The sequence below is a fragment of the Mytilus galloprovincialis genome, chromosome 14, assembly GCF_965363235.1.
Source record: "Mytilus galloprovincialis chromosome 14, xbMytGall1.hap1.1, whole genome shotgun sequence".
Lineage (NCBI taxonomy): Eukaryota > Metazoa > Mollusca > Bivalvia > Mytilida > Mytilidae > Mytilus > Mytilus galloprovincialis.
The window spans coordinates 62,137,380-62,160,176 of NC_134851.1; the positions used below are offsets into that span (position 1 = coordinate 62,137,380).

At 32.2% G+C, this 22,797-nt stretch overlaps 2 protein-coding genes across 2 annotated transcripts in view; one reads left to right on the forward strand and one right to left on the reverse strand.

Moving 5' to 3' along the window:
- Positions 1-22,797, forward strand: part of LOC143059117 (von Willebrand factor D and EGF domain-containing protein-like) — a 70,342-nt gene that overhangs the window by 17,504 nt on the left and 30,041 nt on the right. Inside the window, exons 4-11 of the mRNA XM_076232608.1 lie at positions 703-762; positions 3,830-4,062; positions 4,528-4,599; positions 17,430-17,562; positions 18,348-18,556; positions 18,976-19,049; positions 20,133-20,196; positions 21,553-21,750. Of these exons, the coding sequence (XP_076088723.1) occupies positions 703-762; positions 3,830-4,062; positions 4,528-4,599; positions 17,430-17,562; positions 18,348-18,556; positions 18,976-19,049; positions 20,133-20,196; positions 21,553-21,750 (1,043 nt within the window). The remainder of the gene's footprint in view (positions 1-702; positions 763-3,829; positions 4,063-4,527; positions 4,600-17,429; positions 17,563-18,347; positions 18,557-18,975; positions 19,050-20,132; positions 20,197-21,552; positions 21,751-22,797) is intronic.
- On the reverse strand, positions 4,839-8,469 carry LOC143059119 (uncharacterized). Its single transcript, XM_076232609.1, has one exon. It carries the CDS (start codon positions 8,440-8,442, stop codon positions 6,751-6,753), a length of 1,692 nt encoding a protein of 563 aa, XP_076088724.1. The 5' UTR covers positions 8,443-8,469; the 3' UTR covers positions 4,839-6,750.

The window sequence follows — 22,797 nt, forward strand, 5'->3', positions numbered from 1 at the left end:
AATTTAAGATGGAAAGTCCCTTGCAAATCAATTGTCTAAATCAAAAGCACAAAACACATCAAACAAATGGATAACAACTGTCATATTCCAGACTCGGTACAGGTATTTTTTTTTATGTAGAAAACTGTGGATTAACTGGTTTTAAAGCTAGATAAACCTTCCACTTGTTTAACAGTCACATGCATGCATGGTACTTTTCAGTGAGACCTGTTTAAGCCATCCTAAATACTTCAAACCTGAGTCTACTATCATGACTATAGTCTCAGCCCTAACCGAAATTTGTCTAAATAACTGTTTTTCCTGGAATATTGACAATGATATGTAAAAAACAGACATAATTGGTAAAAATATCAAAACAGGGGTACAGGGTACAGGGCGACAAAGCAGAGATAATTGTGTCAGTTTGTAAAACATCTGCAGAGCGTCATATCATAGCAAAATTGCCCACTAGACATTAAGCAAGCGAAAAAAAGAAAACCAAAAAAAAAACCCTATTAATCTTTTTATGCATTGTATGCATCTGAAGTGCTTCTGTATAAATCTTGACATCTGATTTAAAATTACCTGTGACCTTTAAAAAGGATTGAAACCACTTAAATTGTCTTAAAAGTGGCCTGGTGAACTGAGACTTATTGAATTTTACATCATTTTACTACATTTTTTTGTACATTCCCTCAATGTATTTGAACATTTTTTTTTCAGCGATAAATGTGGTGTGTGAAGTTGGACAGGTTTATCTGCTTCATTTGCAAAAATGTGTTGGTAAGTAATATTAGTACAAAATCCAGTACATGTATTTTGATTGGTTGATTTCTGAGTATAAAAGTCACCAAGGTCCACTCTGGACAGAGCACTGTAAGATAAGGGGGAGCTAACTCATATGTGCTAGAACCAAGGGACAGGGGGTCAGTATATTGCTAGACTTGATGTTCTAATAGGCATAGCTAAAACACAAGGAAGGTTTTTATAATTTAATTACTATAACAATTTAGATGAATGATGATAAAAAATCAATTAGTAAACAATTCCAAATAATAATAATAATCTAATTAAAGTACAAAGTATCAAATCTAAATTTCAAATCCAAAGTAAAACTATTTCTCCTTAAAATGTAAAATATAAAATAAATGCCAAAATTACTAAATATTAAAATGTACTTAATCTCAAATTCAAAAATATAAAAGTCTCAAAATTCAAAAATATAAAAGTCTCAAAATAAAAGTATCTCAAAAGTATTTTCTAAAGTTAAATTCATGAGTCAGAGATAAATTTTGTCTCAACACTACACAGTCAACTGGTAGACTGGTAGACAGTCTTATAGGTCCAGTATAATGACTTGAGTAGTGTGAGGTTACGCTCCTGAAATACTGACTGTTTAAATATTCACTTAAAATAAAAGGCGAGTAAAAAAATACATTTTTGTCTAAACACTACAAAGTCAACTGGTAGACTGATCGACAGTCCTACCGATCCAGTATAATAGACTTAAGCAGTGCGAGTATAGAAATGTATAGGTTTCCGAAAAGGTGACTGCTTTTCCTAAATTTCATAACGCTATTGAGTATACTAAAAACAAATATAAATCAATATGACTCGAAATGTAAATATTACTCTCATTAGTAAAAATAGACTTTAATTAACAAAGCCTAATCCTGTAATGTTTTGATAAAAATCTAAACTTGCAAAGTGACCTGTGTTAATTATACAATTAATTTTTCAAAATAAAGCACTGAGCAAACTGTGACATTTCGAGTACTATTACTAATGCCACAGCATCTATATAGGTAAAACTAAATAAACAAATTAATTACAATTTTTACAAAATACAAACTTAAATTTTCTTTCTTAAAATTAAATAAAACATATTTTTTACCCCAAATAACTCAAACGCAAATATAAGCCAAATAACACACCATGACATAAGTACCAAATAGGGTATTCATTGGTATTTTGATTGTTTAATTTCTGAATCTGAGAACAATAATCATGCTTGAAATTTTTATTACCATAAGTCCAAATATCATAGATACAGAGAAATATTAGGCAATGAGTAATTGACGCAACATATCCACACTGTATCATCTCACTTTCATGTCCATCTGCATCAATTTATCAATGAAATGCTAACAATTTTATTATTCACACAAACAAACATTTTCAACACAAAATGAAAGACACGAAAGATTAACTTACTATTTTATTTTTATGAAATTTTTCAATCCCAAAAAACATATAAATTGCTATTAACAAAATGATTAAAGAATGTGATTGCACTTAATATTTTTTTTATTCTGACTTCAACAGCTCAAGTAGTAGCTTGCCCTCTTAAGCTAACTTGATTCATTTGAAATCTTGCATATACAATGTAAGTAAATAAAAAAAAACATTACTTTTTAACCGGATTTTTGTGACAAAAATGTCGGTTATTGATTTGGGGATGTACGGCGGGCAGTCGGGCGGTCGGCAACCAAATGTTGTCTGTAAATTTACTCATGAACTGTTCAACCAAAGCTTTAAAAATTTTAAAATGTTGTTTCTGACAACAAAATGAAGGTCAAGTTCAATAATGACGATTTTGACTTTTACCGTTCAGGTGTTATGATTCTTGAAAGATTGAAAAATGGCTTTCCTGTCGTGCCTCTGTTCATTTACACATGAACTGTTCAACCAAAGCTTCCCAAATTTTAATATGTTGTTACTGATGACAAAATGGAGGTCAAGTTCAATAATGACGATTTTGACTTTTACCGTTCAGGAGTTATGTACTGTTCAACAAAAGCTTTTCAAATTTTAATATGTTGTTAGGGAGCTACCATTTGATTTTTATGGGGGGGGGGGGGGGCTAGGATGAAAAATTTTGTCCTGCATTTTTTTTTAGTTGTAATCTCTGTCCTGCCTTTTTATTTTTCACTCTATTCGGTCTTGCCTTTTTTTTTTTTTAGTTTATCCTGACTTTCTTTTACCTAAAATGTCATCCTGACTTTTTTTTTTGCAAGTGTCTCATCCCGGAGTGCCTTTTTTTTACTCAAAATTCCTGTCCTGCCTATTTTTTTCAAATTTCATCCTAGCCCCCCATAGAAATCAAATGGTTACTCCCTTACTGATGACAAAATGGAAGTCAAGTTCAATAATGACGATTTTGACTTTTACCGTTCATCAGGAGTTGTAGTTCTTGAAAGATTGAAAAATGGCTTTTCCAGTCGTGTCTGTGCATTTACTCATGAACTGTTCAACCAAAGCTTTTCAAATTTTAATATGTTGTTACTGATGACAAAATGGGGGTCAAGTTCAATAATGTCGATTTTGACTTTTACCGTTCATCAGTTATGGTTCTTGAAAGATCGAAAAATGGCGTTACCATTCATGTTGTTGCATTTACTCATGAACCATTCAACCTAAGCTTTTCAAATTTTAATATGTTGATACTGATGACAAAGCGGATGTCAAATTTGATATTGACGATTTTCACTTTCACGGTTCATCAGTTATGGTTCTTGTAATATTGGCAGGACACAAATAAATGTTAATAAATCTGGTTTGCTGTCATTGTGACAGCCTCTTGTCTCTATTTATATTTAGGCAACAATAAAGAAAGCAATGACAAAGGTCTAAGGTTATAAGTATGAACAGAGAATAAAAAAACCAAATATAATTTCATCAGTAAAGCTAAAGAAAGAAAAAAAAAGGATATTATACAAGCATGTTGCTTAAATTCCTGTTTGATGAAGTTGAAATTTAAGTATTTCCTTATTGTTTAGTCAGAAAATTCTTTAATATTTGAATGGACTTTTGGTATTGTTTGAATTCACATTTTGAGTTATATTTTCAGATGTTGTTGTTGAGATTTCTAAACCAAAGTTACATGTGAAAAAATATCCAGAAAGGGTGTCAGTTGTGTGTTTATTTGATGTGAATAACATCACTGTATCACAACATAAACCAACCTTCTCTGTGACCTGGATCAGGATCAGGAATGGTGTATCTACAGTTATTAAATTCAAATTCCTGTCAGACACTAGGGACCAAGTGGTTCTGGGGAAAGATGTTCTCACAGGGGACTCTGTAAGTATACATACCGAACATTGAATAATTTTATAATAAAATGGAGGCCGAAGATACCAATGAGACATTCAAATCCAGAAATCAATAGAAAAACTGACGACAAAAAAAAAAATGCAACATAGAAAGCCAAATACTTAACAAAACAATTTCCACAAAAAAACTATGGTGAACTCAGGTGCACCAGTAGTGTTGCTCATGCAAATCTGGTACATGTTAAATGGGGGGGATACATTTTCTCATTTAGTTATAAATCTTGTGGCTGAGTATTTATCTAAGAAGTTCATTTACAGTATCACTAGCGTGTCAACACTCACTCAAGAGGTTGTAAGGTCAAACCTGCATGTGGCAAGTGCTTAGTTATATGGCATAAAATTTGGACACCAGTATCATAGATATCCAGAAAAGCAATAAGGTTGACAATTCAATGGTATTTTTAAACTCATTGTATTTTTTTATGCATTTTAGGTTGCATGTGAAGTTATGCCAGTCCATCAGAAACAAAGCAAATCATCAGAGTTACTGTTCTTGGGAATACAGGTAAGAATTGGTGTCAAAGTAGATGAACTGGTAAAATCACATCTTGCATAGAATGTCTTATTACCTAAAAGTTAAGTTTTATCCATCAAGACCTATTTTTGTATTTATAGGGATATATTTTGTACCTTGGAATTAAGATAAACACAAAATTCATTTTGAAGCCATAGTTTATTGGGATAAAAACAAGCTACAAAAACTACCTGTGGCCAAAAATGGTCCAAAACAATTATTAATGATTAAAAAAAACTAAATAAAATGTTGTGTTCTGCATTTACCAGATTTCAAAGGTGTGTCTTCTGAGATGACTGCCACAAAAAATGCAATGAATTGGATTTACATAAAAACAGTCCATTTTTATCAACTATCATCATTGATAATTTTTACGGCAATATTCTTGTACTTTCATTTATAATTTAGTCTTTCATGAACAACACCACCTAGGTAATGTTTGGATGCAGTACGTCCTTGGTTTGTTCCTTGCCCTTGTCAAACCAAAGACTTAAACTAAGTTCTTATCACTTCTTCCTTATAGGTGCAGGGGTGGATCCAGCCATTTTTAAAAGGGGGTTCCCAACCCAGGATAAAATTGGAGGGGAGGTTCTAACAATATGTCCCTATTCAAATGCATTGATCATCCAAAAAAGAGGGGGGTTCCAACCACAGGAACCCTTACCCTGGATCCATCATTGAGGTGCTTGGAATTAAATCATAGACTGATTTACATGATTGAATAGGATCAAGAATAATGACATGAACAATTCGAAGAGATCAAAATCATAACTGATATATATATCTCTGCTACATTCAAGGAAACCACATAATTTGAACAAATTACCATATCAGAAAAAAGTTTTAATAAATGGTAAAAGACCAAATCTTCAAACTAAATTGAATAATAGTACTTGTATAAACCCAAATTTTCATCAGTAATTTATTTACAGCTTAGGTTAGAATGAAAGTAACATGAATGTCAAAGTAGGATCTTCTCTAATATAAATAAAAAAAACAATGTTTGAAAATCAAAAATTAAAACAGCAAAGAATCTTAGTGGGGTTAGACCTGAAAAAAATACCCACAAATATAATCTGGTTACAATATTCCTATGAGCTTTCATATAAATATCTGGTTGGTTGGTTTACTAAGAAACCACCAATTAAGGCTTCCAATCCTATAAATATATTAGGATTTCCTATTTAAAAAAAATAAGCTGCCAAATCTGAGGTGTTTTTTTTTCTTCATTTTACCATATTCCCATCTTCCAAGTAAAGTTGTTGATCAATCTTTTTAAAAAATCTAAATAAATTTGGACAGAGGAATAATGTAGATCAGCTGTATTAATTTTGGACCATACTGTAGAATGCTTAAGGAGGCTTGAGGATACAAAAATTTCAAATAAATTTTCAATATATTTTTGTTATTACAAATTTTTTATCTACACTATTAGTTGTTACTTTATGATATGGTACAAAAATAAACCCCAAAAAATAAATTCCTTTTGCCCCCAGATGACTTATAAAATGTTTATATCATTGAAAAAGCTCCAAATTATCTCCCTTTGGTGCAAAAATGCCATTTTTTTTTGGCATCAATATTGAAATATATCTTTTTTGACTCATCAGTGACCTATATTTTTTTTATTATTTTTTTCAAATAAGCTGTGCTTCAACTAAACAATTGTAAAATTTAAGTGATTTCTATAATTAATTTCTTTTTTTATTTAGATATCATACCTGTAGCCAGGGGTGTTCGGGGGTGTTCGGCCCCCCTGTCAGACCCCCCCTTGAAATCAAATAAGCACTGTTACAGTCAACATTTTGTTCAAATTGTGACTGTTAAAGTCGAGTTCATGAGTCCAATGAAACCCCCTTGGAAATTCATGGCTACGGGCCTGGATATAACCCCTATTTCTCCTATTAGTTCAACAGAAAAAAGTACCTTAACAAAAATGCATGCTTTATTCGAAGGCAGATGGTAAGCTTAAATGAACAAGTGACCCCATTTTTTTAATTTATTTTTTCTAATAAGTATATGATAAAGTTCATTTATTGAGAAAAATTGCAAAATCTTATATTTAAAAAAAAATGGGTTTATACCCATGAACCCCCTTAAAAGGAACTTACACATGTTGGATGAATGCCTTTTGATTTGTTTTTACAAAGAAATATCTACTGTGTGTAATTTACTTAGCCCATCGTTTGTTCCAAAACTAGAACACCCTATTTGTAACTGGCCATCTTGATCTATATTCAGACATAATGGTCTTTCAATACCATGCTTTTCATTCAGACAAGTGACTAGACAACCTTCCATTGATATTATGTGAACAGCATTGCTGTTTCTGTCTGAGACTAAAATTAAACCTTTGGAAGTTGTAACAAGGTCCCGAGGAAAAAAATTATTTTTAGAATTTATGCTAGAATGACTGTTGTATGTCCATTTTAGGTTCCCATGTTTGCCAAGGACAACCACCCTATCTTCCAATGTAACATTATTTGTGATGTCAATAACACATATGTCCTCATTTATATTTGTTGTGATTACAACTGGTAATGTAAATAATCTCTGATTGTTTGAGTCATACTCATAAGTTCTCATATGTCTACAGTTATAGTCATATACAAGTATTCCTCTTCTACTTTCCTCTTTGAGTGGAAAAGTTAGTCCAGCTTCCCTAAATCCAATGAAAATATTTTTGAGAGTTGCATGAATTCCTCTGGCAATAAGTGGTGAGATAGAAGTAAAAGTTTCTATCTTACTGTCAGGTGTAAAAGTTGATAGGCATTTGATTTCTGATGATGTAAGAACTGTGAATAGTAATGTATTGTCTTTTGCTTTTGTCATGTCAACAATATCTACTTTGTCAACCCCTGCTACACTTGTAGTTTCACATTTTGAATTCTTAAGTCTAAATGACTTGATGGTTGATTCTTCGAAAAGACATAAAATATTTGAATTATCTTCAAAAGTTTCAATCTTCCAGATGTCCTCTTCAGACGTAAATGTTTCAGTGACCTTGAACACTGGAATGGTTAATATAGAACCAAACGCTTCTTTGTCATGTTTGTTATCATCGATAATTTTTGCTTCTGAAAATATTGTTTTTTGTTCAGATATTGTATTCACTGGTCTTGTAGGCAAATCATTGTTCAGTTTACCAGAAGCTGTAAAAACAGCCAATGCATTGTGGGATTGGAATGTCTCTTCAATTTGAGCTTTGTTTCTTGTAAGGGCGTCACTTTTTTCTGCAGTTTCCTTCAACTGTCTAGACATTTCTTCCTCCCTTGGCTTCCACAGCTTATCTAACTCTGTGATGAGATTCTCTCTTTGTTTAGTGATGATTTCTTTTAGTTCACTTTCTTTTTTCAAGATCCTTTTTTTTATTTCTGTGTATTGGTCATTTTCGATAGACTTAATCTGTTTCAGTTCTTTTTCAAGGTCAGCATAAAAAGGCAATTCCTGTTGAATTTTATCATCAAACTCTTTCAGTTCTTTTAATTTCCTTTGATACACTTCAGCGATTTTTGTCAGATTATGAGTTCTATGGGACTCTAGTAGACAAACTGCACAAAGCAACACTTTACAATCTTCGCAGTAAATAATGCATTGTTCAGCGTTGTGAATTGAACATTGAATATCTTTCAGGTCCAAATGACGAATAGTTTCACTTGCTCCCAAGTTACTGAATTCTTTCAGATCAAGAACTTGATGAACTTCATTTTTCTTTATTTTTGTGTGAATTTTAATTTTACATCCTTCACACAAAATTAAATCACAATTGACACATTTATATTTTGGTTCATTTGAAGTTTCACAGAATTGACAAACCATGAAGTTCTGAGCCATTTTAATACCAGGTATGAATTGTTTGCTATCAAATGAATACCTTTCAGACTTTGTACCTTACAATCTATACCATTTGATGTAATACAAGGTGAAACAAGTTGGAAAAAATCTTTTTTCCAGTTTCATTTCTCTTTTCCAATAATCTTTTAATTAAGAATTCTTTAATTTTAATCCATATCCTACTAATTGTAGTTGTTTTTGTAACAAACATAAAGTAATTTATAATAACAATAAACTGATATTAAACTGAATTACCCATGGAAAATAAATGAACCAGTCCTAATTTCAAATTTACTTCCTGGCTTAAAATGTATTTATATAACTTCCAGATCAACCAGTTCATAGTTCAGCTATTTATATATTGTTCTGTAGTGAAGTAATTGTGAGATCAGCACAGGAGCATTTTTGTTTATCATATGTAAAAAAATCATTTTAAAATTTTGACATTATTCAGTTTTTATGAATTTATATAAAGAAATCAAAAGTGGACATGGTATATAATAAAAACCAAAAGTATTTATTTTCAAATGTAGAATCATCATTGATTTTCATCATTTGTTTATGTTAAATTTGCACTTTTCAAAAAATTGTGCAGAATTTAATTACTGTAAATTCAGAAATTATTGCAAGCATTTTTTTTTTTTTTGTGATTTTGTCATTTTAGACTCAAATGCGATTTTAATTTTAAATCTGTGGAAATTGAGGAAATTCCTGTTTAATTTATGTAAAAAATTTCAAAATGCTTGTTTAGATTATATTGCGTTTACAACTCTGTTGCATTTTTTGCAATAACAATAACATAGCAATAATTTCTGAATTTAAAGGGATAATTCGCGAATTTTTACTTATCAGCTAATTATGTCCATAATACCATAAAAAACATATTCACCAAGTTTTATCTGGATATGAACAGCAATAAAGGAGAAAATTAAGAATTATTAATTTTATTTCTTCGAACTTCCTGACTTATGTGACGTAGTTTAAGTCTTTAAGCATGCCGGGAGTGGAAATAATCTCATTTTAAATCTTAATCGTTAATCATCTTATAACGCTATTTAAAGTGCATAGACGACGTTTGGTGTAGCTATTAACCAACTAATAATTAAGATGGAACAGCGCTCAGCTTGAAAGTAGAATGTACGATATATATTTTGATATTTTTTGAAATGATTATAGTGATACAAGTAAATCATATAAAATATTTTTTTATGATTTTTTTTTCCGACGGATATTTTGAACTAACATGTATAACTGGTAGTGTTTTAAAAATGCATGTTTGTACTTTTTACCTTTTACGTCAGGCTAGTAAATATGTGCTGCTAGTACATTTGTAGTGTGCAAATACGGCCCCGCAAATACAATGTGTATTGTACTTTGACACATAGTGACTACCTGTTGAATGCGTGGTTAAATTCAAATTAATTAAAAGATTAGCATTTTGTATCGGTTGATCTTTACTCAGTGAATTTAAGCCGTCACGGTTCACTTTTCTAGGTGTGTGAACAACATTTCGTATGAATGATAAACGGGGGAATCTTAATAATTTCCATGAGCTCAGTTTAATTAAATATATTATTGACGCTGAATATTTTTTGTTAAAAAAAAAAAGAAATACTGAATTAATTTAATTGAATAAATTTATGAATAATGATGTCCTTATAAACACGAGTAAATGAATTAAAAATTCTAAATAAGAATCGGTGACCTTGAATTTTTGAAATAGATAGTAATTACCAATTGCAGTTACATAAGTGGGTCGTTCAAAGCGATCTTCTTTTTTTTTTTTAATATTCAGGAAGTAATGTCCTTATCAAAATAATTTAATTCTCACCACGTTCTAATTCTTCAACTATTTGAACGAAAATATAAAAAATGTTGACAGAAAATTTAAAGGTCAACTTTGTCTTACTGGAAGGGAGGGAGAGCTCCAGACGTACTTACTAACAGACAAAGCAGGCTTATGGCTTATCGTCAGTTTGTGTGCTGGGTCAGGAAAGGTCAACCACTTGGCAAGAAACACAGAATAATCCTACCGGCTTGTGTAGTAAACATAATTAGAAAAGAGTTTCCATCGTTGGATGGGGTATACGAATGATCCAAAGAATGTGAAAGTGACACTTCAGACTCTGAATAGTTCTAAAATCATTTAAACGATTTACCAATACAATTTTTCATCGAATGTTTCAGATTCATTTCATTAATTGTGTATTAATAAACCTATTTATGAATTATTTCACTTTGAGGTCTAATTTTATAGATTGCATGTTGTATTAACATGAAGGTTTGGTCTACCACAGTACCACGGAGCGTTGATATGATTTGACCCGAGATCTTCCCGAGATGTTGGTGGGGTTCTTGTTGTGCAACCTAAACCAGTTTTCTATGATGTGTTTTTTATCTCTTTGTTTGTCTTTTGATCGTTTATTGGTTATTTTTTGCTATGACGTTGTCGGTGTGTTTTTTAATAGTACTGAATATGACTATCCGTTTTGGTACCTTCTGCCTTTTTACAAACAAGACCATGAAACTGAATATTGGAAATGTTTCATGCTACTACAAAAGAAAAAGCACTGATGGATTGTCCTAGAAGCATATTTTATGAGAATAATAATGGTCTATAAGCAGTTACATTTATTTCATGTTTGAAGCGGTGCATTTTTTAAAATTTAATTTGACTTTTACCAAGAAATGCATTGTAGCAAAGGGGAAGAGTAATTGTGGTCTAGTGTCAGATACTCGAAAATAATGGAATTTAACAGAAAAGGAAACAAATAACGGACTTTAGCAAAAATGGAGAGGGCTTTTGATACCTTTTCTCCAGACATAAAATCTTTTACAATCAATCATCCTACAACAGCTTAAAAGCTTGAAATGCCAGAGATTTCGCGGGAGTGTTCTCAAAATCTTATATTGATAAAAATGACAACTCCTTTAAATAATTGAATGTACATGTACAGGAAGACAAACGATTACCGCATGTTCTAGAGACATGCCACGAACTATGTATCATCTTCGTGTCATAATTGCGCATGCTTGTCTCTTCACATACAAGTAAACGCAAATTTTCTAATAGGCAAAATATTTCGTAAATTCGCCCGCTCATATCGGAAATAGGACAAGAAAGTATGAAAGATAGTCATCCATAATCTCTCGGTTAAATTCTCTAGGATTTACTCCAAACAATGTTGTAAAATGATGCAGTATGTTTTTTCTTTCTTAAATTATTCATCACAACTCAAGACCGCATAACGTAAATTAAACATTTGCTAAGCAAATAAAACAAGCTGACAAAACATTATGTAAGCTATTGTGTACAAAAGCATTGGCGGATCAAGGGGGAGTGGTTCCGGGTGTTGGAACCCCCGTTTTTTTGGGCCGATCAATGCATTTGAAGTGGGACATATTGTTGGAACCCCCCTTTTTTAATACGGCTGGATCCGCCCCCGAAAAGTAAAATTGAAATTTGAAAAAAAATCATTTTACATGGTACAGTACTAGATAATCTTCTACACATGAATTTTGAAACCGAAGTCAAAATTAATAAATTACGGTCTTATTATTTCTGTCTTTGCACATGTCAGAAACAATCAGCCTGTAGATATAAATTTTAAACTCTTAATTTCATGTTTGGACGGCTTTGTGTATTTCTATCAGGTTAGGGACATACATTGTTAACAGGATGTATAATACACCTGACAGCATTTTCGATGGCACTTTTACCTGTGCACACCTGGGTCAAACAGCTGGGAAGCGATGCATGTACCTGAATTGCGTAATGTCACCAGTTTATTAGCCACTAGAATACCTGAATGTGACACTCTTACATGACCTCTGGCAATAATTCAATAGATCGTCGGTTTTCATATTAGAAGTACCTGAAATGAATAAAATCTATTACATATAAAAGATTTTTTTTTTGGCAAGCATTTCGAAAAGTATAAAGCCGCTACAGATACCTTTTAATCTCATTAAGAATATATTTATGCTTTTACAACTTTCAAATTAGTGTCCTCCCCACTAGATGTGTTCCTATCTATTATCTTGTTATCATAAATTTAGGAAGAAAAAATACTCCTACTACGATTGACCATAAACATTACAAACTTCGCTAGCCAAGCTGTCGACATTTTATATCCCGAAACTGCTCAGCCTTAACTTGTAGGACTATGCAACTGCGTTGACCTAGTAGACAGCTATAAAGCATAACAAGGGGGCGGTAAGATCTATTAAGTTTCCACACGAATCGGGGAAGACATATGCTCCCATCTACCTATCACCTCTTCAACCTTTTATATGGCACAATATGGGAAAGAAAGGGGGGGGGGGGGGGTAAACAGCATCTGTAATTATACTACATGTAAATAAATAAAGTCTTATTCTTAAACCATTATTATATTAAACAAATGACCCTTTAAATGTTTTACGTAATTTTTTATGCATACATAAGTTTTTTTTGCACCTAAAAAATATATACTTGTCACCATCTTACGTTGTTAATTTATCTCAACTTGTACGATTCGCTCGTGTATGTAACAATGTTTTAGATTTTAACGAGAGAAATTTATGTATTACTGAAAAATTATTACACCAGGGTTTTCGATATCACAAACTAGTCAAAACATTTACTAAATTTTATCATCGGTATAAAGACATCATTCGTAAATATAGCTCAACATGCAGACTTCTAATACCTTCAGGTATTTCACATCCAATTTTTTATGGTAATATTCTTTATAAAGCACAAAGGTGTCAGTATTCACCTCAGAAACTTACAAAACCTTTGAATAGACTTATTAAAAAGGGATATAATTACGATACTGTTGTCAAGTCATTAAAGATTGCATATTTTGGCGTTAATATTGAGTCTCTGATAAGGTCTTTGCATCGGAACTAAACACATTTATTCTAAAAACAGTTGTTGGCATGACACGGGTTATGTTCTTCTCATATATGTTATGATGGTATGATACTAAACCCCTAACGGGAAGGATTGTGCCTGATGTTCATATGATGAAATCATAATCTTTCAGTCAGTTTAATTGAGGTCTGGAGCTGGCATGTCAGTTAACTGCTAGTAGTCTGTTGTTATTTATGTATTATTGTCATTTTGTTTATTTTCTTTGGTTACATCTTCTGACATCAGACTCGGATTTCTCTTGAACTGAATTTTAATGTGCGTATTGTTATGCGTTTACTTTACTACATTGGTTAGAGGTATAGGGGGAGGGTTGAGATCTCACAAACATGTTTAACCCCGCCGCATTTTTGCGCCTGTCCCAAGTCAGGAGCCTCTGGCCTTTGTTAGTCTTGTATTATTTTAATTTTAGTTTCTTGTGTACAATTTGGAAATTAGTATGGCGTTCATTATCACTGGACTAGTATATATTTGTTTAGGGGCCAGCTGAAGGACGCCTCCGGGTGCGGGAATTTCTCGCTACATTGAAGACCTGTTGGTGACCCTCTGCTGTTGTTTTTAATTTGGTCGGGTTGTTGTCTCTTTGACACATTCCCCATTTCCATTCTCAATTTTATTCATTGAACTTGTGAATTTACGACAGAAAGACACAGAACAAAACGTCATAATTCAGTTTCGAGTTTATTTTTCTTTAAAGGAGAAAACATAAATTAATTAATTCTTTTTTGGTTTGTTCTTGAAATATTATTTTTAAAGCAAGTTTTAAACAGAATTTATTAAATAAATATCAATGACCTCAAATAATTGTTATAACATCAAAATGCCAAAGTGGCTAGGTACCTTAAATGGCTTCATTGTCCCTAGAAATATATATCCTTTGCATGATTGAAATCACATATCTTTATTAGGGCCCCGCCGACGGCGGGTCGCCCTATAGTGATCAGTCTGTCCGTCCGTCCGTCCGTCCGTCTGTCCGTAACACTTTCGTGTCCGCTCCATATCTAGAGAACCGTTATGATCTCATACTTAATACTTAACATGATTATTAACCAACACCAGAGGGTGTGTCATGTTGTATGTACAACTTCCTAGGTCAAAGGTCAAGGTCAAAAACTTTGGTTTCAGTTGACAACCCCGTGTCCTGTGGTGAAGATCGTGTCCGCTCCATATCTAGATAACCATTATGATTTCAAAGTTTATACTTGACATCCATTTTAACAACCACCAGAGGGTGTGTCATGATGTATGTACAACTTCCTAGGTCAAAGGTCAAGATCAAAAACTTTGGTTTCGAGTTGACAATCCTGTGTCCTGTGGTGAAGATCATGTCCGCTCCATATCTAGATAATCGTTATGATTTCAAAGTATATACTTGTCATACATTTTAACCACCACCAGAGGGCGTGTCATGATGTATGTACAACTTCCTAGGTCAAAGGTCAACGTCAAAAAAACTTTGGTTTCAGTTGACAACCCTGTGTCCTGTGGTGAAGATTGTGTCCGCTCTATATCTTGAGAACCGTTATGATTTCAAATATTATACTTGACATCCATTTTAACCAACACCAGAGGGTGTGTCATGATGTATGTACCACTTCCTAGGTCAAAGGTCTGTCTGTCTGTTGGTCTGTCCATCGCTAACAAATTTGATCCACATTATATTTTGAGAGGACAGCTGTTATTATTTCATACTTTATACCTGACAAACATTTTCAACTTAACATATATATTAACCAACACAAGAGAATGTGTCATAATGTATGCATCCTAGGTCTAAGATCAGTCTGTCGGTCTGTCCATCCGTTCGTTGTTCTTAACAAATTGTGTCCGCTCTACCTCTCGAGAACCATTAATATTTCATACTTTATACTTGGTGGGTCATAATATATTGAAGGCATAATTCTAAAAATATGTGACAAATATCAATTGGGCAGCACCTTTAAACATATTGTTCAAACATCAATCCATATATCCAGAAGTCACCTTAGAGTAGTAAACAATGAGTTCACATCATGCAGTCATATCACTATTATACTATGAAAGTAAGATGAGAATATTTATCAGTTTTAACTTAAAATCTTAGATCAAAATCACACATGAGACTATGTAATAACTTCAAATAATGCTTCATATCAGATTATCCATACAACTTATTTACCCCACGTTATTGACAGCGGGGCCCACAGAGATGGCTCCCATCTCAATGATATCTAGTTTTTAAGGCTCGTAAACAAGTTCATAAACTTAAAATGTAATAAATGTAATAAATAATATAATATTTGAAGATGTTTTTCCTGTATATATTCAACAATGTTTTTGTCTGTGACTTTTTATCCGTGTACTAAACTTCTACTTGTAAACAACAAAAACTGTTACTAATGCATGAATGCAGAAATACTGAACTATATTAATCTGACAATTTCCTTTCAACCAGGCTTGGAACGAAATAGCAATAAAAACATTCATGAGAAAAAAATCATAATTACTATCAAATTTCCATCGAAACAAGATGCTTCAAAATGGTCTGCAGACACTTTCTTGAACTTGTTGTGAGTTGGTTGGTGTTGTGTTAAGGTTAATCATCCACGTCTGGTACAACTCTTTCTTTTTTGCAGGATCTGGGAAAGTGTGTAAGCTTATGCCATGTGAACTCCGAGTGACAATTTGTATCGGAGATGCGGTCAAAATGGCGATAAGTCGAGAAGTGATAGTGGGATTTTAATTTTTATTTTAATCACTTATCTAGAAGAATTGAACAATAATTTTAATGAATATATGATTATTTATATCAAATAAACATAATATAAAATTTTCATTTTTTTGCGAAGTTTCCCTTTAAAGTAATATCTTTGTTTCAAATAAAGAAATATTGGCATATAAGTAAAGTTTTATCCTGTCTAGTAATATAAACAAAATTTAGCATAACATTTCATTGCATATAAGAAAACAACCATCACTGGAAGTTTAACCTATCAAATTTTAACCTTTTTTTCCTGTGTACTTAAGGGGGCTTGCGGGTCTAAATCATTTTTTAAAAATTTAATATAGGATTTCACTATATTTTTCTATAAATGAACTTTATCTTAATAGGAAAATAAAATAAAAAATGGGGTCACCGTTCATGTACGCTCACAATCTGCCTTCGAAAGAAGCATACATTTTTGTTAATGTCCATTTTTTCTGTTGAACTAATAGAAGAAAAAGCGGTAATATCGAAATAAAAAAAAGAACTAAATTACAAAAATCACTTAAATTTTACAGTTGTTTAGTTTATGTACAGCTTATTCGAAAACAACAATAAAAAATATAGGATGAGTTAAAAAAGATATTTCAATTTTAATGCCAAAAAATGTAATTTTTACACCAAAGGGAGATAATTTGGAGCTTTTTCAATGATATCTACATTTTTAGAGTCACCGTTGATTTTTTGGAATGATTTTTGTACCATATGATAAAGTAACAACTACTAAAGGTAATTAATAAAATTTGGAACACCCAAGATATATGGATATATATATTTATGACTCAATTTGTTATTAACTGCATTGATTTCTCAATTTACAGAAAATAAATGAGATGTAGGTGTATGAGACAAAAGCACAACAATTAATTTGACATCTTAATACATAAAGAGCTACATACAAGGGTTATAAAACAGCTTATTGCATCAAGTTAGAGATTTGAATAGAGTATATTGTTGGAAACACCCCCCCCCCCCCCCCCCCCCCCTTTTTTTTACGATCAATATATTTGAATGGGGATATATGGTTTTGACACACTCACACATTTTAACCTAAGTTTGGAACCCCCCTTTTTTTTAAATGGCTGGATCAGCCCTCTAATTTTTTTTATTAACCCTTTAACCCCCAATCCCGCCTGTAGGCGTGATGGCGACAACCATTCTTTGATGGTCCGTATGACCCTCCATACCTTTTTGAAACTGCCCCACCTGAACTGTCATGAATTGCAAATGATCGAAAATGCCTGATTTTCCAAAAATCTCTTGGGGGCGAATGAGTTAACACACTTAAATCTATCAATTAATTTTAAAAACTTTTTTTTATATTAACAGGTGATGGAGACCAATATAGTTTTACAAGAGAATGGACAGCCAGAGACATTAACTTTCGTGTCCACTGTTCCATTTACATGTGAAACAGAGAAGTGTAAACTGGACATGGTGTTAACAGTCAAATATCCAAAAGGTTAGGATCTCTTTTGTCCATTAGAATCATAATAATTTACAAACATACAAATTTATTCTTTACATACAACTTCAAAACATAAAAAAAATTAGAAGTCTTAATGAAAACTATACTTCAATACCATAGGAGGATCCGAGGGGCGCCTTGGGAGACCTGAGCCCCCCTTTCGTGGGAAAAATTTGGTTGATTATATATAGGGAATCACTGAAGCATGACTGGAGCAGCTCCCCCCTTTCCCTTTAGGTCAGTCAGCCGGCCCTTCTTATGAAAAGTTCTGGATCCGCCACTGTAATACACATAGGTACAAGAATGGTCACTTCCCAAACTTCGATAATTAAATCTTAAGCAAACTTTCTTTATATACTGACCTCCAAAACCGGATTACATCTTTTGTGAAAACTTAATATATTTACATATTTCAGAACTCATATGAGAACCTCACATGAATACATATTTTGAATTACATGTATTATAGTATAATAGAAAAACAAAGGATATACATATCCATCCATGACACAGAATCAGAACATTCATAACACAAAAACAACAACACAAAAAGCAAAGGAAGAATATTTTTATTGCTGTTCTTCATCTCACAGTGACAGTGAGACATCAACAGGGAGCCAAAAAAACTCTCACCTTACTGGAAGTTTAAGACGGCACCAACCACCACTCACTGTACATGTACAGACACCTTATCATATTGTTATATTTCTGCATTTTGTGAGTGTTCAAAAAGTTCCAGGATAATAAATCTGTTCACTATATTATTTTTGTAATTCCAGGGAACACACTGTCAAATGTTTTACTATCCCGTTGTATCCTAGAGTTCCGACCTAATGACAGATGTCAAGGTATTGGATGCATCACACAACAGGTCAAGGTTGCAATGACCCCTAACCTTTACACTTTAAATGTCAAGGACATTCATATTTCTGGCTACCTGTATGTGGATGAACAGGTCATGTGGAATCAAGATACTGTACAAGCAAAGGTAAATTAATGTCAAATGTTTTTTCGCAATATGACATTTGAGCTTTATATCAATATTTAGCAGTTTAATAATTTCTATGACCCTTGGTCCTCAGTAGGACACTACAAAATTGGTTTCTCAAGGTCACCTTAACTAAATAGGTTTTTATGCAATATGACCTTTGAACTTTTATCAATTTTTGTCAGTTTTAATAATTTTGATGACCTAATGTTCCTCAGTACATCCAAAATTTGTTTCCCTTCTCTAACATAAGTTTCCCTCTACTAAATTTTATAAAAGTAATCACAATGCATAACCACAAAACTCAGATCGAGGTGTAATTTGAGTGGCGTCACTTTTACCATTATGGAGTTGCATGAATGTTTCTTTAAAATGGAAGGAATGCTGAATAATTGAACAGTTAATATTTTTATTTGTAGATAAAAGTGATAGATCTGCCATCAGCTTCCTGTTACATGACTGCTGGTGTATTTATTTTGTCATTCCAGAACAAGTAAGAAAACCTAAAATGAAATATTTGTTTTATACATCATTGAAAAATTAGTATTCATATGAATAACATGAAATAATTTGCGGTGCAAAGTCATTTAGACTGAAATCAAACAACAGGCAGTTACACAAAAAAGTCATGTTCCGTCTTCAATCTTTGTTTTTATGCCCCACCTACGGTAGTCCGTTCGTCCTGCTTCAGGTTAAAGTTTTTGGTCAAGGTAGTTTTTGATGAAGCCGAAGTCTAATCAACTTGAAACTTAGTACACTTGTTGCTTATGATATGATCTTTCTAATTTTACAGCCAAATTAGACTTTTGACCCCAATTTTACGGTCCACTAAACATAGAAAATGAAAGTGGGAGTTACAGGTTAAAGTTTTTGATGAAATTGAAGTCCAATCAACTTGAAACTTACTACATCTGTTCCCTATAGTATAATCTTTCTAATTTTAATGCCAAATTAGATTTTTATACAGTCCATGGAACATGGAAAATGATAGTGCGAGTGTGGCATCCGTGTACTTTGGACACATTCTTGTTGACATGAATTTTGTCAAGATTTGAATTGCATTAGTTTTATTCTAGTTATCTATCATGAACACCTTTCTTGATTGACAAAACACTTTTACTATAAAAACAAAACAAGCTCTTTATTATAAGTGCATGCTCATTTGCTTGCAGAATACAATTAGTGTTTTCAGACTGACACTCTCCCCCTTTTTAATCCTGAATAGTGGTTCTTAGATATTAGAAGATGTGGTATGAGTGCCAATGAGACAACTCTACATTGATCCAAGTCACAATTTATAAAAGTTAACCATTATAGGTAAAAGTACAGTCTTCAACCAGTGAAAATCAGGTTCCTAACTTAGAACATGTGTATTTAAATGCAGCTGATTTAAACATTTTAATAGGTACCCACCTTCACCCTTACCTGAAACAATAGTGTAACATCACAACATAGAAAGACACATATATGATTTTGGTTTTAACTCTTTAATTTTGGTAGAAAGTTTCAAATAGACTATTTAATAGAAGCGGATATCAATAAATTGTATAATTGCACCCTTTCTTTATGTTTACAGTATGTCTAAATTATCTAGAAGAGGAACATACATCCTTCTGAAGAGCAGAAATAACGAGTTTGAGGTAAGTATATATTTTTTAAGTATTTCGTCCTATTCAAAAAGTCCTGAAATCATTTATTTTTATGCTTCACCTACGATAGTAGAGGGGCATTATGTTTTCTGGTCAGTGCATCTGTTTGTTCGTTTGTTTGCCTATCTGTCCATTCGTTTGTTGGTCTGTCTGTCTGGCTTCAGATTAAAGATTTTGGTCAAGATAGTTTTTGATGAAGTTGAAGTCCAATTAACTTGAAACTCAGTACACATGTTCCCTATGATATGATCTTTCTAATTTTAATTCCAAATTAGAGGTTTAACCCCATTTTCACTGTCCACTGAACATATAAAATGATTGTGTGAGTGGGACATCCGTGTACTGGGGACAAATTCTTGTTTTAATATATTATGTGTATCATTTATATACACCTGAGATTATTTGTGTTTTGAACGAAAAATTCAAACAACCTTTATTACGAAGTATTTCTTTTTTTAGTCCTGATATCTACATGCTGTGGATTTAATTGTTTTGTGGGATAAAAATTTTAATGGATTTCATGAGTACAAGTGAACAATAAACTTATTTACTATAAATGTAAATGCAGACTTTGTAAAAGCCATGAAATCATTTAACCTCCATGAACACGATATGGATTCGCAGTAGGTACTTTCTTTGTAGAAAGAAATCAAAAATATTTGACTGGTTCTGATTGAAAATATGTTCTGTTCTCCACCAAAAATTTGCATGTGTTTTAAATTCTCTTCATTTTACATGTATTGCTTGAAACATTATATTTATATCACACAAGTTGAAGATCTGCACCAATATATGTAATTAAACAGATATATTATGTTATGGATATGTGAAATATCATTCTAGGGACTATTAAATTTCCTGAACTGCTAGGCAAATTTTTCGCAAATACCCCTCCATAACATGATTTATCGGTAATTAGTATATTTTCCCTTTACTGCCTAATATTTTCAAGTATCAACGTACTGGCTGTATCACTGAAAATATTAGGCAATACATTGTGTGACGGCATAATTACCGATATACAGAATAATAGGTAGTTTTGTTTTTGATACTGACTATATCATGTGGAATATCTTTACGGGCTCGTCTAGATATTCCACATGATATAGTCAGTATCAAAAACGAAACTACCTATTATTCTATATATATCTGTTTAATTACTACGATTGGCTTTTGATTTAAACTCTCTGTACTGGTGAAAGGAAATATTTTAGTTTAAGGCAAATTCCACAAGCAGTGGTGAAAAATATGCAAATTTGTTTAAAATGAAAAAAAAGGTTAGAATAAGCGAAAAATACATTGGCTACCAACCAATCAAAATACAGTATTCTTATATATCTTTAACAGATTCAGATACGAGTGACCAGCTGTCCAGATGAAAATTTACTTTGTGTTTGTGGTGCTGCCATCTACTACAAGGAGACAAGACTGATAATAGACAGATGTAGGTCAACTAATAAGGAAGGGGATATATTTATACAATATCGCCCTGCCATGAGGGCTAACATGAAAATATTTGAAGGACGGCATGGGAAATTGATATATGTAAGTATAAGAAAGAAATAAAAAAACAGCCAGTGGTTCTCTCTGGGAACGCATTCTTCCTTCATTAATATAAACCAGTCCACAATATACTGTATATTCTTCATTACTCACTGTTTACCAATTTTCATAGATTTCGTTATACAAGGAAATCACGAATTTAAAAGTTCAACAAATTACATTTTTTCTGAATGGTTATAAGACTTTTGGAAAATTACGAAATCAAATATCAGCAAAAATGCAAATTTTCCTCAATTCACCAAAATGAATCCACAGAAGCCAATGATGCTGAAGGTGACATTAAACACCAAAAATCTATCAAGTAATCAGTCTACATTTTTAAAAGGCTAATAAAAACATGGAGCAAAAACAAGGTAACAATAATCAACATGCAGGATGTTTTGCAAAATATAGACTTGTAGGGCTAAAGTTGAGGCCCCTCATGGGGTTTGTCCAAAGTATAACATAATGTTTTGTCGATATAATTGCATAATCATTAATTTGTTGTTTTAAGGAGGCTCGAGGGTATAAAAATTTCAGAAAAAAATCAAACATTTGTTTTTCATTACAGATTTTATTCATTTCCTTTTGTAGTTGTTACTTCATCATATGGTACAAAAATCATTCAAAACAATCAATGCGTGTTGGCCCCAGATGACTTTTAAAATGTATACATCATTAAAAAAGTTCCAAATTATCTCCCTTTAGTGGAAAAATGCCTTTTTTTGGCTTTAAAATTTGATTATCTTTTTCAACTCATCGGTGACCTATCTCTTTCAATATAATTTCCATATAAGCTGTACTTAAACTAAACTATCGTAAAATTTTTGCGATTTCTGTAATAAATTTCTTTTTTTATTTCGATATAACCTTTATTTCTTCTATTACTTCAACAGAAAAAAAACACCTTTATAAAAATATATGCTTCTTTCGAAGGCAGATTGTGAGCGCAAATGAACGGTGACCCCACTTTTTTATTTTTATTTTTCTATTACCTATAAGATAAAGTTCATTTATAGAAAAATATAGAGAAATCCTATATAAATGATT

Bases quoted from the DNA above. Each gene is read 5' to 3' on its own strand.
- LOC143059119 (XM_076232609.1), bottom strand. From the start codon at position 8,442: ATGGCTCAGAACTTCATGGTTTGTCAATTCTGTGAAACTTCAAATGAA.